This window comes from Triplophysa rosa, linkage group LG8 (genome assembly GCF_024868665.1).
Source record: "Triplophysa rosa linkage group LG8, Trosa_1v2, whole genome shotgun sequence".
In the NCBI taxonomy this organism is placed as follows: domain Eukaryota; kingdom Metazoa; phylum Chordata; class Actinopteri; order Cypriniformes; family Nemacheilidae; genus Triplophysa; species Triplophysa rosa.
Window position 1 is genome coordinate 7,666,862 of NC_079897.1, and position 21,924 is coordinate 7,688,785.

The following is a 21,924-nucleotide window of genomic DNA, read 5'->3' on the forward strand; positions in this document are numbered from 1 at the left end:
CTGCCAATCTCATATTAATCAGGAGTACCTTTACAGTAGTATTGCATACGTTGTATCTTCGAAGAGTCTTTAGTTTGATCACATTTATAAACCACAGATACAGCTGTACGATTATTTCCGGAAACAGATGAGCCCCTGGAGGAGTGCTGAACTAAAGCACAAGCACACATTACATCATCGCATTATCCCTGCATAACTGTTGACTCACTATACGTTTTTGTTGTTTACATTATGCACGTACACGCTGATTGCCAACAAAACACAGACATTTGACTCAGGTTCACTTAACATGTGCAGTTCATATCTGGCATCTTTTAGCACTGGGACGGATACATCTATCAGTTTCAAACAATCTCCAAATCCAGAGTTATATCCACCATTTACATAAATCCATCACTGGAATGCCGTGAACAAACAAACAGAGCTGAACTTCTGCAAGCACATTAATGGACGTGCTCATTATCTCGCTCTTGCCGGTTGACGTGTGGGCATGCTTTTCCGGGAGAATGGTCAAATAAGAGACTAAGAAAAGTTGTTACGTAAGGGAATTTCATGTTCGAAAACCTTTCCGAAACCTATACGAACACTGGGGGACTGTATCGAGTACAGAAATACTACGTCATACGTCCAACTCGTTTTTGACAAGTTGACCATGTCAAGCATGAGAAGCCAGCACGTTTAACAGTATAAAGAAGTCGGAATGCATGAAACACCGTTGAACTACCCATAACAGCCTATACAGAGCTTTTCTGAAGTAAAAATATGTACTAGATTAGCAATATCCTTATACGTTTGCACTGACTTTCAGTATGTCTGAATCTGTTCGGTACAGTATGTGGAAAATCACACATTTTCAGTAAATTAAATGAAACATCAGGAGTGTAATTTATTTAACCCGAATGACTGTAATTATTAACTATTTTGCAGCAGCAAGGTCATTGAGCAGCTCCTGTTCGCCTCATTTATAAGTCGCTTTGGATAAAAGCTTCTGCTAAATGATTACATTTAATTATAAATGTACTTTATTTTTTTGCAGCTAAAAGCTTGTCCAACCTATAAAGTCCTTACCAAGAACTGGAGCTCATAAAAATGTTGTGATAACAACATTCAGAACCATTTCATATACAGAGTGTATTAAAGCTCATATCAGAGCAATGCCGTAACCTCTTTAGCCCAGGCCCCCAAAGGATGACAATGCGTTGAAATAGACACCTGTATTTACAATTGCTTTCGAACGTGTCAGAAACAATTATAAACTTTAAAAGTTTTATACTTATAAAAGTTGTTTTATTTTCTTTACAAAGAGGGCATCTTTTTATTTATTCAAAGCAAAGTGCCAGTTGCCACAGTTTGGCCAGGACATATGATGGTAAATACTGTGAGGTTCTGATGAAGAGTTTTCTTTCACAGAGTCATCCTTTACATCCTCTTCATCTTACTTACATACTTGGTTTTGAATAGGCCAAGTGGAGGTAAATTTAATTTTAAACTGTGACATACCCTAGCCACGGGTACTTGGAAATAAGAGCATATTTTAGAGAGGGTGCAGTCTACCCCTTTCTTTTGTCCGTGTAAAAGAAACTGCAAGGTTATAAAATATTATTTTGAGCAAAACAAAACAAAATAGATCAGATGAGTTTTCTGTAAACCAGTTTGTTTGGGTTGTTCTTAATAAATTGACTCAAAACATATATTTTATGGTAGTCAATAGATAGATATAGTGAATGAGAGAATGACATGAATTACAAAATTAAATGATGACAATGTTTATTTATGGGTGAACAATATAATAAAAATAAAGGGGTAGTTTTAGTAAGAGAGATGTTTTGTAGTATCCCGCAATAAAACACCCTGTAGCCATGAGACATCATTGAACTATCGCTTTATGATGCTTATTGTCCCTGATTTTCATTTATTGTTGTATTACTTCTGTTTTTGTTCAGTAAAGCTGTTTATGTAAAGCTGTTATGGGCTGAAACCACATTGTCCCGGCCCAAAACGGCCCATTTTTCATCTCTCTCTGTCTGAGGATGAGCAGATTGTGGTGAGTGCTGGTGAGAAATGTGTTGGCAGCTGGTCAAGGACATGTTTGTGTTTGGAAGGCTGTTCTTAAATTAGCAATCATGAATTAATTAACTAGCAATTATCCACAGACCCAAACAATTGTGATGAATGCCAAAGAGCTAGAACTGAATCCAGATACTGACCGCAGTACAGATACAATAACCGAGCAGACATATTCAGTAATAATACTCTGAAAGTCACTATTCAGTCTGTTTTAGTCAACATATACACAGTATAAGTGTCTGTGAATGTATAGTATATTTACAGTATATAAGCAATAATAACATATATAGATAAACATGATTGTGTTACACACTGTATGATAGAAAATTCCTAGAGTTATAACAGAATAGTATTTCTGAATATCTTCTACACAAACTGTGATCAGAGGACGGCGAGAACAGTGAGACACACACAAAGAGGTCTTTTTGCCATCTCATAACTTTCTTGTTTTTTCTGGTATTGATTGTTTTTGTCTGGGGTATTGACTGTTTTGCAAGGGCAGGCTGAGTATAATAGGAAAATTACAATCCTCCTCTTTCTTTTGACTAATATTCTGCACAAAGACATTGTTGTGCCCTTCTGTGCATGTGATACAGCTCATTACAGACCGAGTGTCTGTATCAGCAGCCTGAGCCAGAACAATCTAGAATAAAAATGCTTTACACTGTGTTTATAAAGATTGACAATTTGACTATAACAGAATATTGTGACTTTTTATTTATTTTTGAAATAATTATTTGATGTTAAAATGCATCTTGTTATTTTAAAGTCTCGGTGAAATAAAAAACATACAATACCCATTTATTCATGAAATATTACAGCGTTTATTGTAAATAGTTTATCAATGTGGGTCATTCTCTTTTTAACATTCGTGTGCCCTCATAATCTTCAGTTAAAATCTGAAAATGCACTTCTGTCCTGTAGTGACTGTCCATCTTAAAGTCCCAGTGAAATTAAAAATGACAATTCTTAATTTTTCATAAAATATTGCAGCGTTTATTGTAAATAGCTTATCAATGTGGGTCATTTTCTTTTTTAAATTCATGTACCCTCATAATCTTCAGTTAAAATCTGAAAATGCACTTCCGTCCTGTAGTGACTATCCATCTCAAATGATGTAAGTTAGACGGCTTGGGCGGAGCATCCGTGAACTCCCCCCTTCAACTGTCAGTCTGCTGCCAGTTCCATTTAAAAATTCAACGGCTGTTTGTATACATCCAATCAAATTGCAGAGAAAGACAAAAGCCACGCCCATTATTTTTCTCATTCGAAATTCCGTTTCACTCGGAAATGCGTCAAAATACTTGATGTAAAAACGATTGCAACTTCCGGTTCACGGGGTCTTTAAATGTCGTATGTTAGACGGCTTGGGCGGAGCATCCGTTAACTCCTCCCCTTCAACTGTCAGTCTGCTGCCATTTCTGTTTCAAAATGCGACGACTATTTTTATACAATCCAATCAAATTGCAGAGAAAGACAAAAGCCACGCCCATTATTTTTCTCATTTGAAATTCCATATCACTCGGAAATGCATCAAAATACGGAAGTAAAAATGTTCGCCACTTCCGATTCACTGGGTCTTTAAATGTCGTATGTTAGACGGCTTGGGCGGAGCATCTGTTAACTCCTCCCCTTCAACTGTCATTCTGCTGCCAGATCTATTTCAAAATGCGACGACTATTTTTATACATCCAATCAAATTGCAGAGAAGGACGAAAGCCACCCCCATTATTTTTCTCATTTGAAATTCCATTTCACTCGGAAATGCGTCAAAACACGGATGTAAAAACGTTCGCAAATTCCGGTTAACTCATTGAGTAAAACACTGTGACACTCACAATCTACTCATTTTTTGAGCGCTTTGTTTGTTTCTCACACCTCTGTTTGGGAAACCTGTTTGAAAGTGATCATTATGTATCCTCTTCCATTCGTTGCTTGCGACATAGCAATGATTTACTGTACTTCACATTTTAGTTTAATACAGCCTAACTCTGTTCCAAAACCTAGCGAGTGCCTTAGAAAACATGTTTAGGCATTATAGGTGCGTGCCTGACATAAAGGTAGGAAATAAACACGCTGTCCAATAAGATGCATTGTTTTATCCAAATTCAAGCATTTGTTTTGTAAAGTCAAAAATAATGGGTAATCGGTATGTTCTAGCTGTAAGCTAACCAAATAGTGTCTGTGTATATATGCTTCAGGTGATGGTGTTTGTGCACGCCCGCAACTCGACCGTACGCACGGCCATGAGTCTGATCGAGATGGCCAAGAACCGAGGAGAGGTGTCTTTCTTCCAGGTGGACCAGGGGCCGGACTACGGCCAGTGTGAGAAACAGGTAAATGCCAGAGAACATTCAACTTCGCTTTCATGTGCACATTATATAAAGATCCACATATCTGCTGGACAGTTACTGCCTCAGGGCTGAGGATAAATGAAATAGTCTTGCTCTTTTACGAGTTTTGTGCACAAAGTACTAATCTTGCATTGCACCGCCACTCGGGACAGAGAAATCTTCAGCCGGACTTGGACGCGTCCAAACAAAGCAAGTTATTTATGAGCAGTTATTCAGCACCTCTGCAGGAGAGAAAAGTGAGAGAAATTGAGGTCAGTCACCTATGCTTGCAGCGGCGCTTTCTGAGAGAATGGTAAACACAGCCGGGAGACGTACCTGTGAGGGCCAAACGGGTGCTGGCGCTTGGAAATGAAAGCTGAAAGCGAGACGCCACTAAACTTTGGGATGCTGCCCTGTTAGCTGGAGTGGGTGTGCAATTAGAGTCCCTGCGGAGGCTGACATTCAAACGCTTTCGTCTGAAGATGCATTTAGACGCACTGGGGGAAACCACAACCAACGTACAAATTTCTTTTCCTTAAACTGGGTTTGTGTGGAACGTTACATTTTAATAGTCACAGAAATAATTGAGTACTTACAATGTTTATCAAAGTCATCATTTAGATACATGCCTTTTGATCATTCTCTCTCTGACCCTCGCATTTAAAAATAAGTTAATTCACCCAAATATTAAGTCATTTTCTCACCTCACCTGCAGACTCGACTTCTGCAAAACGCAAAAGATGATATTAACATATTTTATTCATACAGATATAATGTGTGAGAAAACATACCAAAAGAAAACATTACATCCAAAGGATATCATAAATGTAATTTGTGCGTGTCTCAGGACCAGAAGTTGAGACACACACTTAAATTACAGGAGGCCAAAAAAAGCTGAAAAGGGGAGTCCACACCACAAATGTAACGGTACACAGAAACGTCAACAGCGAAGCATTGACAGCCAATCAAAATCGATTTGAATTTGAAGGGCTTGCACGTCTAAAATGTAAAACTGCAGCATGCAAACAGTATCATTTGTGTTGGGAAGGAACCTTTACAACATAGTCGCTAGTGAATGGTTAACAATCTTAAATCTTCATTACACTTAATAACATCACAGTCATTATTTCTGAGCTTCAGACGAGACCTCTGGACGTTCTGTTTATCATTGCTGCAAGTTTCAGTCAGTGTGGGTGTTTTAGGGAGTAAGTTATTGCTTCTTAAAGCTGTGTAGTCCATTATGTTTACAGTGATGAAGAAAGGCTGTTTTGTATATAACTTCTTTTAATAGTGAGCTGAACATACTGACAATATATTCATGCGGTGGTGTTGTGCAGGAATGATGAAAGTAGAACAGATCCAGCAGATCCGGGCGGTGTAAGAAGAACAGAAGGTTCTGTTTGGCAGATGGCAGAGTGGTTTTATGGGAAGGTAGCGACTGTCTGCTGTTCCTGCTTCATTAGCTTGGAAGGCTCAGAAGGGGGCTGGGATAGATTCAGACCTGTACAGAAAGATCAATAAACAGCTGGACTCAACCTACATGCGTGCTGGACAGATACACGTGTTTGTGAAGAGTCAACATCTTTGCTTGAACCCTAACACCTCTTAAAAGAACCCTACATTTTGTGTTGTTGTTGTTGTTGTTGTTGCCAGCACTTTTTACAACACATCGCGTTTTTTGCCACATATGGCCGGTTGAGCTGTTTTAGCTTCCTTTAAATGTTCTATGCAAGCCAGTTTCATAATGTTGTGGGACATGTCTAAATGTCTTTCTCTTTTAGAGCCATAAACAAAACAAATGAATATCGAAATTTATATATATTTTTTTTATGGGATATGTATTTACCTATCAGCATCTCAACTGCTGTATCTGAGGGTTCTGCTGTTGCACGCTATACAGTATACCATCATAGCACCCGTCCTACTGTACTGATTCAGGGAGTAGTTTCTTTGTATCTGTTATATATTAGTTAAGGGATGTGTAAGTACACAGAGGTGGATGCTCTGCTCTCTCGAGACTGCCGTCACAGAATAACTCCATATTTAAATCTCCCAGCAGAAGGTGGTATGATACATTTAGTAACCTTTCTCAGAGTCCCTCGGGCTCGGCCGAGACAGATGCGGTCTCTAATCTGCACCCCATTTATATGTAGCAGATATAAATACATCAAACCACAGTGTTCGGTCCTTCAGAGCCATTGTACATACAGAAAGAAATGTTTGCTAACATCTGAGCATCAACAGCTTGTTGTAGCCGACACCATTACATGTAATGTAATTCATTTTGTGTTTTAGTCCTCTTTATGGCACAGTCTGTCTCTTTAAAAATCCTTCATATTGTCTCATGTCTGGAGATTTAAGTACACACACTTGACAAGTTTCATTTAAAAGCTCAAAATCAGAAGCTGGTTGCGGGCGAACCCTTCATGTTAAGAAAAGCCTTCGTAATAACACACCTAGTTAAGGTTTAAAACGAAGACTTTTCTACTGTATTGTGAATGTGCAGAAGTTTACCCACAAGCATGAATAAAGTGAAGTTTCTTTGGTGAGAGATCTGTTGTAGATTCCCTTTTCAACAGCAAATCTCAAACGTTTGATAAGAGCATTGGGGTTGAAATCTGTTTTGAGGATTAAATTGAGGTGAATTGTTTTACTATAACTCTGCTTAACACACACACACACACCTGCAATAATAGACAGTTTTTGAAAATCAGCCTTCATTAATATTAATGTTCTCTTAATCTCATATATGAATATGGAGGGATGCAGATCACACATAAGGTCACTTATTTAAAGTGGGATTGTTTATAATGCAGTTAAAGTCAGAGGTGAGCTCATTTCAATCTGCTCATTAAAGTGTTTTATGTGTGTGTTTGAAGAGGCTGTCAATCCCGTTCAGATATCTTATGGCATCTTTTCCCATAAGAGACAGAAAACGCTCACTGCTATAGAGCAGACGTCTTGAAATGTGTTTGTTTGTGCATGTGCGTGAGACATTCATAAGCTGGTAGTGCAGAGTGTACTTGTGGTTTAATAATGCTAGTTTAAAGGCTGTGCTGCTGAATAATTGATCCATTAGTTTTGTTTCATTTATGTTTGAAAACAGTGAAGACACCGTATCTTTTAAAAATATAAATACATTATCTAAAGCATATTAGATTAAGATGTTCAATTCTATTGATGCTTAGTAACACACATTAACAAATATTCTGTGGCGTAATTCTTGTTCCAGCAATGAAACATTTCGGTAACACTTTACTTAAAGCCTTTATGTAAAATGCATTATGTAAGGGATAATGTACAGGCATCGGTTGTTATCGCAGAAATATGTTACTAAGCATCACACGGCTACTTGGCACATGAGAAAAAAACTGGACATGAAATGTGAATTTGAAATATTTGATTAGCTCATTTTTACCGAATGCAGACCTTCCACGAGGAAAAGCCGTTTACTTTCGGGTTTAATGTAAGAAACGATGTTCAAATGTCATGAACAGGCAATTTGGTGTAATCATTTGTAAATATAATGTCATATATGTTATTTAAAGATAAATTTAAGTTTAATTATATTGCATCCGGGTTATCATGTGTTATTAGTTTTGAGAGGTTGTTATCTGGCATTATTACACGGCTCATTTGAATGCTTGATTCTGATTGGCCAGTCACGACATTCCAAGGGTTGTTCTTTTCAAATAACAACCGCTCAAAACTAATAACACATGACCGGTACTACTTGTATGTTTAATATCCCTCCGCTCCAACAAAGGTTACCGTCTGGTGCCATCTTGTGACTAAAACACTAGACAACCGCTTAATAGCCGCTTGGGACTATATCTTTTCGCGGAAGGTTTACGCTTTCAAAATAAACCATTAATAAGCTAACAAAATGTTTCAAATTCATATTTTTTGTCCAGTTTTTTTCTCATGTGGCAAGTAGCCGTGTAATAAGCGGGATAATGTACAGGCAGCCGGTTGTTATCGCGAAAGAAGCCCCTTCAGTGTGATACAAGACCCTCCGCTTCGCGTCGGGTCCTGATCACACTGTCGGGGCTTCTTTTGCGATAACAACCGGCTGCCTGTACATTATCCCTTACATACCGAATTTGGAGATGTTGCGACTGGCCAATCAGGATCAAGCATTCCAACAAGCCGTTTAATAAAAAGGGTTATTAAAGGATACGATGCATTATAATTGTTCATAATGTGTGTTGTAATACATTTAATGTTGTTTTAAAGAATCATAACCATATAAAAAATGCAAAGTGTAACAATTAATCGACAAGTGTTATAATGGAGTGACTGTAGTTACAATTATTCATGAAACATTACAATGCATTATAAGGTGCATTACCAGGCATAATAATTAAAACATTAAAACTACTCTTATAATGCATTATACATACATATTTAGGGCTGTCACGGTTATGAAATTTGGCTGACGATTAATTGTCTAATAAATCGTTGCGATTATGACGATTAATTGTCTGTTTAGGGCTTTGGCGAATAATTGTCTGTTTTACAGCTTTCCCATTTAATTCTTATTCATTTTTGATTCAGCTTTGAAACTACCATATTGTTCTGAATATATGGCTGTTTTTTTCTTGGAAATACATCGGAAAAAATTGGGTCATCATATATTTAAGGTTTAGGCTTTTACCTGTCAATAATACAACCTCCAAATACTTGTAAATTGGTCAGGAGTGAATTGAAGCCACCATTAAAATGCTATCAGTCATAGAAATGCTTCTAGTATGTTTTTTCTCGCTTGCAAGACTACAATAAAAATGTACTTCTATGTTATTGAAATTTTAGTAGACTGGTTTTTACATTGAGATTAGCTTAAATAATATTAAATTGTACTGCAGGTTATTTTTATAGTATATGCTTTAGGTTTTTTTTAAGTGATTTGTGTTGTGGTGGTACATTTTATCAGTATTACCATGCTTTAGTTACAATATATACACTAAAATATGCAGGCACTACAGCTCTCCCTAGTGTCTTCTATAGAGATGTGCAATAATTGCGATGATCTGAAACCATCAGGATGAGGTCAAACAATCGTGACAGCCCTAATTATTTAAGTAAAATGTTACCAACATTTCATGAAAAACCATGACTTGAAAACCATTCACACACCCTTAAGCGTAATTTGAAAATGGTTTCTTATGCTTTAATACACCTTTGCTACTTAAACAGTGTTACACATGTCCCAGACTATCAATCATAGCACAATCTGCATCTATATCATTAAAATACTTTAATGTATTTTAAGTTATCTCTGATAGTCTAAACAAAGATTTAAAAAACACATTTTAATGTTTATGTGTGAAAAGTCCGTTTTTACATTTAATATAGCGCCTTAGTCGTGACCATCACAACACTTTACAATCAGCCTGCACAGTAGTTATGTCAATTTGTGCAAAACACAAAGTTATTGTGTCAGAATAATATGATATGTATTTCATATGAGGATTTTTTTATTTAATAAAAACTCTCATGTGATGCATGTATATACACTGTTGGACAGTATTAGTATTCAAAAGAGGGATACTAGTAAGAGTGTAAAAGTGCTCATGAGGAAAGATGCTGATGTTTTTGTGCTGATGTTGGGACAGGTGCAGGAGGACCTGTTCTCAGGGTGATCTGCTTGAAGGACTCAATCTATTAATAGAAATGATGGATAGAGATCCTTTCATTTGTCCTTTCACTATTCATATCCCATTTGCGGGACTTGGCACATAGTACATCATCAGTAATGTGATGTTGTAGTATTCTGAAGACTCTATATAATACCTTTATCAACATTAAAGATCTTTTGATTGTCAAGTTTTGCCATGATGATTTTTTGTCAAATACAGTATTTGTTTAAAGAAGAAACACAGCACAGAGTTTTCATTTCAACAGCATAAAGATCAGATTCTATTCTAAATCGATAATCCGCCAAAAGAAAAAGAAAAATATATTTTTTGTGACTGCTTTTCTTACCTTAAAACTGTGGGACAATCTAATGCAGTGGTTCTTAGAAGTATTTACTCTAAACGTAACTAAAATGTAACTACAATATTGCTAAAGAGTTCAGTATTGTGCCGGGTCACCCTTTGATGTCCAAAATATCTGATTAAAGAAATACACAGTATACATTTAAAAACAATGTACCATGTTTGAGGGTCTTTCCTTGCTGACGTGTCTTGTATTAGCATGAGCGAGACCCATCCGATGGCCCCGTCCGCTACGCCCGTAGCCTCTTCCACTCACTTCAACAGCAAACACCCTCTCCGTCTCTTCCGTGGATGAAAGGAGACACCTAGTGCTCAAAGGCAGAGCCAGCATATACACCGGCAATGTCACCTCGCATGAGACTCTCTAGTGAAGAGAGAGAACGCATTGATGTATCAGAGACTGATGAATAAACCTTATGACGTTAACACATTATACTGAAGCGTCGGGAATGAGCATCGCGTATGACAGCAGGCCGGCTTTCTGATGAAAGACGTTTCCTTTCTTTCACTCTCATGGGAAGGGTGGCAGGATTTAGCTCATTAAATTCTATTGTTTGCGCTTTCAGTTATTTTTAACTTCTGTCTCCTGTGAGGATATCTTTATCCACCGCTGAAGCGCTTTTGTTGTCTTGTCTACACTATTAAGATGACCCAACGGTGAGCGGGTTTCTGTCATGTGGAAGAGGAAACGGAGCCGCACGCTGGCTTTGATTTCATTCCGTGGTATTTGATAGAATTAATAAATCCTAAAAATCACTTTTTTTAGTTGTGATTTCTGTGTCGACTTTAACAACTTTTTTTTTTCTTCCTCCGAGTCCCATCCCTGTTACCTGTCCTTTATTCACACACTTTCAGTACCAGTTTGTGTTATTGCTTTGACAATGTTATTCTGGTGCCATTGCCACTATAAATGTGACCCAGTGTGTGAAAACCCAGCTAAAGTCACTTTTTGTGATTTACTGTTTTTTTACATAAAATCATCCTACATAATGTAAAGAATACTGTGTCAAAATTTAACATTGGTACATTTAATATTGACCGAGTAAGGTCATGTCAGAGATTCAATCATAGTTACAAGCATCGATGCTTGTAATTTTAGAATTAGATTTTGAGACATTAGCCCCGTTTTCACAGACTTGGTCACAAATAAGCTCATCTCTGTGTTGTGTGAATACAAAGTGCCTTCAGCATCAAGTGTATATAAGCATTTATAAATACTGAGAGACAGCAAAGTGTCAGAATTAAAGGGACAGTTCACCCCAAAATGAAAATTCTGTCATCATTTACTCACCCTCAGATTGTTTCAAACCTGTGTAAATGTCTTTGTTCTGCTAAACACAAAGGAAGATATTTGAAGAATGTCAGTAACTAAACAGATCTCATCCCCCATTGACTCCCATAGTATTTATTTTCCCTACCATGGCAGTAAATGGCGGACGAGATATAAATATACATTCTTACAAATATCTTCCTTAGCAGAACAAAGACAGGTATACATGTTTGAAACAATCTGAGGGTGAGTAAATGATGACAGCATTTTCATTGTGTGGAGAACTGTCCCTTTAAGATTGGAAAAGCTCTGAAAATTACCATGTGTCAGTGGGAACATCAAAAAGATTTCAGTGAGAAATCTGACGCTCTTGCTAATATCCCGTCAGACTAGCTGTATTAAGATCCATAATGTGTGTGAATCAATAAAAAGCCTGTTTTTGCTGTATTAATGGCATTGCTCATAAACAACCTCGAGGTTGCGCATGCGATTGGAGAAACAGAGGTCGTTTTGGTGCTATGACGGCTGCATGCTGTTCTCCACACATCTGTATCCCTCAGAGTCTGCATGCGGTATGACTACTGTCCGCTCGTGTTAAAGCAGAGTAATGGCTGATCAGCGATGTCTGCCGCAGCCGGTGGAAAGCAGCCCCGGCTTCTGCTTAGCGCGCAGGGAAATAATCTCTCTTCAGCGGCCCTTAATCAGCCTTGATCAGAGAGCCGATGTGCTGCCATCTCTAATCCAACCTCTGAACGTGAGCTCCTGCCCACCCCTCACTTTAATTTACGCTCTCACAGCCCGCCGTTAATGCTCTCTGACACCTCAAAGCAAACCTTAGCGTTTCAATTAGGCTCTGCGGTGGCGCTCGCCATGCCCCGCAAGAACGCCTGCCGCTCCTCTGCGTGGTCTTTCTCCATTTCTCTGGTTTACCTGCCTGTTTATTGTTGCGCGTTTACTGATTGTTCCAGATTATGCATTTTCAATGGTGAGCGAATATTGAAAATGTGCGCTATGTGCATCGAAAACGAAACCAGGAAATATTGCTCTCTATATTTCTGACAGCGTCACACCTACTAGCTTCATCCTGGTCAAATTTCATCCAGACTATTCATCCCTAAATAAAAGGAGTAAATAATAGTATATTTACAACAAATGATCGGCAAGATTACCTCACATGTCAATGAGTGCGTTTACATGCACAAAATAGACGGATATCTATCAAAAATCAGCTTAAAAAGAAACCTGTTTTCACTTGTTTACATGCATAGTCAGGGCCGGCCCAAGCCTTTACGGGGCCCTAAGCAGAATTTTATTTGGGGGTACCCCTGTGCCCCCAATACAATCGACTATTGTCAATGTTTGATTATTTGCACGCACACTCTAAGCCTAACACACCGAATTCTATTAGTTGTAGCTGTGTTTGGGATGTAGGAATGTCATAAAAACAAAAACGCATAAACCTTGCATTACAAGTGTGTTGTGATTGTCAAAACATTTGATAATTTCAATTTTAGGTGAACTGTCCCTTTAAATTTCAAGCACAGACCATACAAAGCTTGTGGGATTTGTTGTTCAATGCATTTAACTATTTGCAAAGATTTTATTTTAAAAATCATTTTTATCTTTATTTTTATTTTAACCACAACCTATAAAACACCCTTTTAAAGCCACACAGCCCTTGATGATTTAATCTTTTTTTACTTTTTTATTTAGAGTATTGATAATTATTAAATTAATTTACAATATGCACACAATTATTCTTAACCTTATCCCAAATAAAACGCGGAATTAACGAATCACGTAAATTACATATTTTTCATCTGAATCAGCATTTTTTCATTTGCATCCATGAATACTGTCGGATGTTCAACATTTCTATAGTTAAACACTAAACAGTTGTCGAATATTGAATGTTTTTAGTCACTTACAGTACGTCGTGTGTTGCAAAGCACACTTTCAACTTTAAAACTGAAGCGTCTTGCTGAACAGCAAAAGACGTGACAGAATCCGTCTTCTCTGATATGATTGGTCACTGCTAGGCTTTGTAACCAGTAACTCCCGCCTCCTTTCATTTGATTGGCCACCTCACTTTTATACAACATTTATATTGCAATGTTGCGTTTTGTCAGTAATTTCACAAATTTTGACACTCACCACAGAAAAAATTGTGGGTCTGGCCCTACATGAGAAAATGCATGTGTGTTGTGAATATATCACAATAAAGCTGTAATTGCATATGCTCTTGGGGGCCCCCTAGTGGTGGCGAGGCCCTAAGCAGCCGCTGAGTTCCCTTATAGGGAGGGCCGGCTCTTTGCATAGTAATAAACTGGCTACGCAGAAAACCGCGTTTACATGGAAGTTTGAGATTTGCCGGGTTTCTCGCGTGCAGTGATGTCACTGTTGATAGTCTGTTTAGTAATTAAAAATGCAGCGTGAAAATGGTCAGAAGCTGTATTTTTATATCTCTTCTCATGTCCGAGTACCTGCATATGCAACAAGAGTTCTTCATTTTGACGTTTCTACTTCAACTGCATGATTCGAGAGTGGCTTTTAATGCGTTATTTTACTATTACTCCCATTTGGGACTTTTATTATTGCGCTGTCAGGCATGCGCACATAAACAAAACTGAGAGAAAACCGGTAAAGGGGTTTACATGCAGCACGAAAACAGAATAATGGGCAAAAAACTACCTCTGCCAAGCGGGTTTTGCTTGGGCCGTTTATGAGCTTTCCCCGATAAAAGAAAAACGTTTTACGCGTTTACATGACCTTACTTGTTATCAGATTATTAAGCATAAACGGAGTAAGACTGTGCATGTAAACGCACTCAAAGATGATTCGTGTTATCTGTTTTACTTGGTACACCATACCATGTCACCTGATTGTAGTGCTGTCATAACGCTCTCCACAGAGAGAAGAAGAGAAGAGCTCTGACACTAGTAAACCAAATCTCTCTTCATGATCAGTGGACATTTGTCTGCATGGGGTTATTAGTGCAGTGCAGTGTTGGCTTGCTCACTGGGAGACTGCATTTATTTATTTATTAATTTATATATTAGATATTATTTATTATAATGATCTTGCTTGGTCTATAAACACCATGCACTGTGCTGTGTTTTACCTTTCTGTGTTTTTCTTATTTGCTCCTGTAAAGCTGCTTTGGAACAATGCACATTGTGAAAAGCGCTATATAAATAAAATTGAATTGAATTATTATACAACACGAGATACGAGAAGTGGCTTGTGAAGGAAATGCTGCGACGTGCATCATAAACTGTCTTTCTATTCACAGTCAGATGTGGGTCATGTAAATACCACGGTTTTACCATGGTAGCAAAGTACAGTGGTACCACCATTTTATTTGCGCAGGGAGACAGCAGTCGGGTTTTGTACGTTGTTGGTATTCAGCGTGAGTTCAAGAGACAGACGCTGTCTGTAATGGGCTGTTCAGAGCAGCGCTGAGGCCTTGTTGCTATTGACCTCCATTTAGACTCGGGCAGAGAGAGATCAAAGCACGTGATAGTGAGGACGTTACTGCCAGCTCAGGTCACGACCGTCATCAGCAGTCAACAAAACACACATCTCAATTACACCAACCCGCCGGAGAAATACAACATTTACTGCACGTTTAACAGACTTTTCTTGAACACTGAAGGCTGTAAATAGGATGTCCAAAAATACTCTCCAGACAGGTTTCCTCAGAAGTGGCGCAAATGTCCCTGTTCATCCAACCCACTTTTGGGGAGACAGTTCAGCTTGCTTGTAAATTGAACAATAGAAATTACAAACACATTGTTTAAATACAGATTCTAGTATAGTTACACACTGTAGTCTTAAATACAACAGAACGCTTTCTGAATACAGATCACGAAACCAGAAACTACTCATACATATTTTATGTAGTAAATGCGTTATTATTCTTGTACTGTATATAAGAACGGTATGAATTAAGGTTTAGGTTTATTTCAAGTCTAATAACAAGTGTCACATGTTCTTCTAACTAAATGTTCAACGCACAGCTACAGTCATACCAAAGCTAACTTTTCTTCATCGTGTTGCGCAGGTACAGCGCTCCAGAAACAAGCAGATGAGGGAGATGTTTCCCGATGGCTTCGGGATCCATCATGCCGGGATGTTACGGCAGGACCGCACGCTGATGGAGAACATGTTCTCCAGAGGGTACCTGAAGGTTCTGGTGTGCACAGCCACGCTGGCCTGGGGTGTTAACCTGCCCGCTCATGCGGTCATCATCAAGGTCAGACCCCGCAGACATTTGTGTGGTTGTGTGCTGTGTTAAACATCGCGATGCGATGGCTGGATTATTCTGCATCTCTGTTATCAGGGCACTAATATTTACGACGCCAAGCGTGGCGCGCTGGTGGATCTGGGCATCCTGGACGTCATGCAGATTTTCGGCCGTGCCGGGCGGCCGCAGTTCGATAAGTACGGTGAGGGAACCATCATCACGACTCATGAGAAGCTGAGCCATTACCTGACACTCCTGACCCAGCAGAACCCCATCGAGAGTCAGTTCCTGCAGAGCCTCGCTGACAACCTCAGTGCTGAGGTACAAAACCTGCTGGCTGCTCATTTCACCACACAGTCAACCCCAGCCCCCACCAACCCCCCCCGAGATATTACACGCCGGAGCTATTTGTTCAAAGAAAGCCTGTACAATAAAACCATAACAGTGTTATGAAGAGCGCAACATTTAAAGGTAGGGCTTAGTTGCGACTAATCGTTCGTAGAATAAAAGTTTTTGTTTACATAATAATACAAATAATAATTATGTAAATATAAATGAAGAGTTCCAAAATGAGATAACTCAAATTTTTCAAAAATCAGGTTTTTTTATTATGTATTCCAATTAATATCAATCAAACAGCAGTTGATTTGTTTTGATTTAAGCCATAATACCTAAAAAATACAGCCAACTAACACAATAATACACAATAAAAACATGATGACATAATAAAAAACATGATTTTTGATTTTTTTAAAAACGGAGATATCTCATTTTGGAATCAAACTCTTCAAATACACACATGCATGTAAAATTTTACGAAAATTATTATTTTCTTAAATATTCTTAAATATTTATATATAATATTAATGTATATATAAAATGTATATATACATGCACATGTGTGTATATGCATAATTATTATACACAGCACATACATTATGTAAACAAAAGCTTTTATTCTGCAAATTCTTTTATTCTGTTGTGCAGCCCTATTTAAAGATGTAAATGTCTACATTTTATGGACAGTAACAATTATTTTCATCACGAGCCAGTTCAGACCTGTTGACTAAAACCCTATTGTACAATTCATTAGGAAGTATTCATTTAAAAGAATAATTCAGATCAGGCCTCACTGACTCTAAACAGCAAACACATGACATGATTGCTGAAATATTGTAAATGTGTCTCAGGACAGTCGGAGCGATTTTGTTGGATACAGTGCGTACTGGTGCGTGCGTTTTTTAATTTTTTTATTTGTGGTTATTTTTGTATTTTTATTTTAATTGATCTTTTTCTGCCACAATACTCGTGTAGTGAAAATTGGATATTGTGACAGCCCTAGTGCCACTGCTGAAGTCTGACAGCTTTCTGACAGTAGTACCTTGTGATGAGCAAGCCACAGTAGCATCACAATCTACTAGAATCTAAGAAATGTAACACACACACTGACACCAGACACATTTTGTGGCATAACCTGTGGTATTTTCCTTTTGAGATCTTTTGAACAGCAATTGTGTTAAATAGAAAATATAGCTAATGCCAATATTAAAACAAAGTACATTGAAAGAGGTCCTGAAATAGGACACTGATACAAAAAATATAATAAACCAGGGTAAATGTGTTTCTTCATTCTACCACATGGTGGCGACATCTTACATGGATTTTCTAATGTTGACGTTGCTGGATCTGTCACTAGATGGCACAATGACATCAGAAGTCAACAGCTGCTCTGAAATCCATATTGACTTAATGTGCATGTTATACCTCAATGACACAAAGAAGAATTATTGCACTACCTATTTAACACAAACCACATTGGTACAGAGTAATATGGCGTGTTGTTTATAAAGTACACTTGTTGGTTGCTTTGTGCAGATAGCGCTAGGGACGGTCACTAATGTGGATGAAGCTGTAAGATGGATGAGTTACACGTACCTGTATGTCCGGATGAGAGCCAATCCGCTTGCTTACGGGATCAGCCACAAGGCCTATCAGGTACACTCGTGTGTTGCAGTAAATGTGCTGGACAGTATACATGTCTGTGACATCACCGTGACCATCACTGTCCAAATGATTTGTACTGTGTTCTCGATCGTCAAACAGTTTTGCGATGGATTGTTTAGTGAATGTATGTGTCATGTGACTCAGATGGACCCTCAGTTAGAGCTCTACAGGAGAGATTTGGTGCTGGAGTCTGGCAGGAAGCTGGACAAGGCTCGGATGATTCGTTTCGACGAGAGGACCGGTTATTTCGCCTCCACAGACCTTGGCAGGACGGCCAGTCACTACTACATCAAGTACAACACCATTGAGGTTAGGATATGGTTCAGCACATTGCGAGACTGTTTTTAAGAGATGAATCTGTTCAGCAGTGTTGTGTTCATTTGCTCAGAGAAGCATCCCTGTTACTTCCGCAGCTCGTTGATTCAGAGATCACATTTGCAATTTACACCATACACATTTATCTATTTCCCCGTCAGTCAGTGTATAGCAACACCTTGACAACCAGCCGTAACACTTGATACTACAGTATAGTTATCGATGTTATTAGTGCTCTGTGTCGTGCATAAGACAAGAAATTTCTACTGCTCGGTTTCATGTATGTTTAACGTGTGAACGACATTGGTTCTTTATCTTTTTAAATCTTACAGACGTTCAATGAGTTTTTTAACTCACAAAACACTGAAGCAGATATTCTGAGCATCACTTCAAAGGCTGAAGAATTTGAGCAGATAAAGGTGAGCGGTAATTTCATGTCAATAAAGACGATGTGCCCGAAATCACTTATATGTTCACTATTTCCTAGCAGCTAGCGAATGACGTTTGTGTTGACTTTATGAAAATGAGAGTGCTATTTAAGACATTGACGTAATTACAGTTTACAATGCCGGCACAGAAATAAACATATCCCTTGCCTTTTATTTACATCTAAGTGGTTTAATGGATGGTGTCAGTAAAACAATAACAGTAAAACAGTAAAAAAGTAACTTTTTTTCACTGTTTGTCAATTTTTTATATTAGTTTATAATTAGGGGAACTGCTTGCCATGTTTATGTACTATTATGTTTGTTTATTAAATTTAAGAAACTGCTTTATTATATCATATTATAAATAAAACATGACAATCTGTATTTAATCAGTTTATTTTCAAAGTATAAAACAGCTGTTTACAAGAATAATTACAAATATATGTAGCAGTCTGTCTGCAAGCTGACTCCAGTCAGGTGGCCATCTCGTGGTGGAACATAGAAAATAGTGATGTATCGAGTGTACACTGAATGTATACTCAAAATCAGAGTGAATTGGTGGTAAAAAGGAAGAAAATGAATAAAGTTCACTCAGGTTACGGACATCGCTAAAAAACGGATGACACCCAATACGCTTTCGGACACAGCCAGTGTGTTTAATGGTGAGATATATTGATATGCGGTGTGCCTAACGCAGGTTCGAGACGAGGAGATGGAGGAACTCGAGCAGATGTTGTGCAATTTCTGTGAGCTTCCGGCAGCCGGAGGGGTGGAGAACGGCTACGGCAAGATCAACATCCTTCTCCAGACGTACATCGGGCGCGGAGAGGTGGACAGCTTCTCCCTCATATCTGATCTGTCCTATGTAGCACAGGTAAAAAAACGTCACAAAGATCACAGCCTTTTCACATTGTCTGCATTTTAAGCGTCGTTGTGGCATCATGAATGTAGAATTGTGTCTGTTTAGGTTGCTCAGAGGTTGGCTTGAGACTGTCTCTGTAGAAGCCATCTTTCATTGCTATCTGTGATTGCATAATAACAGTTTCCATGTGGTCAGATCAGTGGTCAGTGAAATAGCTGGGAGAAATTCCCACTTTGCTCTTAATTCGGCTGGTTTAGATGTGCAGCTGGTTCCGGCAGTGGGAGTCATTTCCGTGTCAAACGTATGTTGATTTTAAATCCAGACCCTCTCCAATGCTTCAGTCTGTGATATCTCTCTCCGTCACACATCAGAGATTTCAGATGTATATGTTTATATACACACTATGAGAGGGATTCTTTTAATGGGTTTTGCATCTGTTGAGAAGTGCAGACAAATCCCATCATTCACCTGTGGATCTGAATGCCTTTGAATGGGGATTGGAAAGATTAGCAGCGTCTGATTGCAGATTGAAACTCAGAACAGATCCAATTAAATAAAAAAGCAACATTTGAATGTGCGGGAAAAAAATATATGTATGTAACACTTTACAATGTTGTGTTTTTTAACATTAGTTAATGCATTGGTTAACATTATCTAACAATAAACAATATTCCCATGGCATTTATACATATTGTTCCAAAGATTGTTCCAAACCTGTAAAAATGTCTTTGTTTTGCTAAACACAATGGAAGATATTTGTAAGAATGTTAGTAACCGAGCAGATCTCGTCCCCCATTTACTGTCATAGTAGGGAAACTAAATAATATGGGAGTCAATGGGGTTTTGATCTGTTTGGTTACTGACATTCTTACAAATATCTTCCTTTCTGTTTAGCAGAACAAAGACATTTATACAGGTTTGGAACAATCTTAGGGTGAGTAAATGATGACAGAATTTTCATTTTTGGGTGACTATCCCTTTAAATTTATTATGTGTTTTCACTTTTTGGCCAGTAAATCGTACGCAAAATATGATTGTAGAGAGATGGGGGGAGTTTGAATCTGGTGTTGCCCTTAAAGTAAAATGTTAAACAGGTGGAAAACTGCCACCTTCTGCATTTAAGTGTCAATCAGTTACTGGTACTAAATTATTTACAACATTATCATTTGTGTAGTATTAATACGTGTTATCTTTGATCATGGTTGTTGTCAGTACCACTGTATTGTGGGACCTCTAATTCAAGCTATACATTTTAATCAGCATTTGTGTTCTCTGGGAATCAACCCCATAACCTTTGCAGAGCTTACGCAGTGTTCTAACTGTTGGATATCAAATATGTTTGAATAGAGTATTTCTACAATGGGTTTGTCTGTATGTACAACAACATGTTGATAGCCATCAAAAATCATCTTTTAGAGGGTTGCTTGTAAACCAGAAAGAAAATATCAGGGTTATTTGACATTATCAGCTTTGTCCCCAGTCATGATGTAAAAACTATGCAATCTGATCAATGCATAAACTGAATGGATACATATATGGTATATCTAATCAAAACGAAATCTTGATAACCAGCTAACCGGTTTTATGAAGCTTAATATATGAAAGCAACTAGTTTAAAGACTCAAAAGAGGTGTTCAGCCACAGTGTAGTGCGTTCAGTACATGGACATGCAGAGGCTTTAATGCAAAGTGAAATACTTTCATAATGCTCAGCAAAACCATCAAATTAATTTAAATGAATAACATATAAAGAATGTATGAATTTATTGCCTTGATTTCATTGAGCTGAAAAAAAGCAGAAAGGACATATGTTTTACATGTCTGTGTGTTTGAAAGTCTTTGTGTGTTTCTGTGTGCAGAATGCAGCTCGTATTGTGCGGGCTCTCTTTGAGATAGCTCTCAGAAAGCGCTGGCCGGCCATGACCTACCGTCTGCTCAACCTGTGTAAAGTGATTGACAAGCGTCTGTGGGGTTGGGCCCACCCGCTGAGACAGTTCAGCATGCTGCCCCCTTCCGTTCTCACCAGACTGGAGGACAGGAATCTTACCGTAGACAAACTCAGAGACATGGGCAAGGATGAGATCGGTCAGTGTGCATTTGTGCAGTATAATATTCATTTATCAGCTGTGTCCATGGATTCAGGAAGTTGGTGCGCAGATATACTGTGATTTACAGACTGTGTATGTATGTGTGTGTGTGTGTGTGTGTGTGTGCGCGCACAGGTCACATGTTACACCACGTGAACATCGGGCTGAAGGTGAAACAGTGTGTTCATCAGATTCCCGCCATCCTGATGGAGTCGAGCATTCAACCAATCACGCGCACTGTCCTGCGCGTATGCCTCAGCATCACCCCGGACTTCAGGTGGAATGACCAGGTAACCATAGCAACTGCAGCCAGG

At 38.4% G+C, this 21,924-nt stretch overlaps 1 protein-coding gene across 2 annotated transcripts in view; it reads left to right on the forward strand.

Moving 5' to 3' along the window:
- ascc3 (activating signal cointegrator 1 complex subunit 3) overlaps positions 1-21,924 on the forward strand; it is a 285,207-nt gene that overhangs the window by 235,827 nt on the left and 27,456 nt on the right. For both annotated transcript variants that reach the window (XM_057340397.1, XM_057340398.1), the window contains 9 exons: positions 4,269-4,403; positions 15,733-15,924; positions 16,012-16,236; positions 17,791-17,910; positions 18,064-18,228; positions 18,567-18,653; positions 19,360-19,536; positions 21,383-21,608; positions 21,746-21,900. In XM_057340397.1, coding sequence (XP_057196380.1) covers positions 4,269-4,403; positions 15,733-15,924; positions 16,012-16,236; positions 17,791-17,910; positions 18,064-18,228; positions 18,567-18,653; positions 19,360-19,536; positions 21,383-21,608; positions 21,746-21,900 — 1,482 coding nt within the window. The remainder of the gene's footprint in view (positions 1-4,268; positions 4,404-15,732; positions 15,925-16,011; positions 16,237-17,790; positions 17,911-18,063; positions 18,229-18,566; positions 18,654-19,359; positions 19,537-21,382; positions 21,609-21,745; positions 21,901-21,924) is intronic.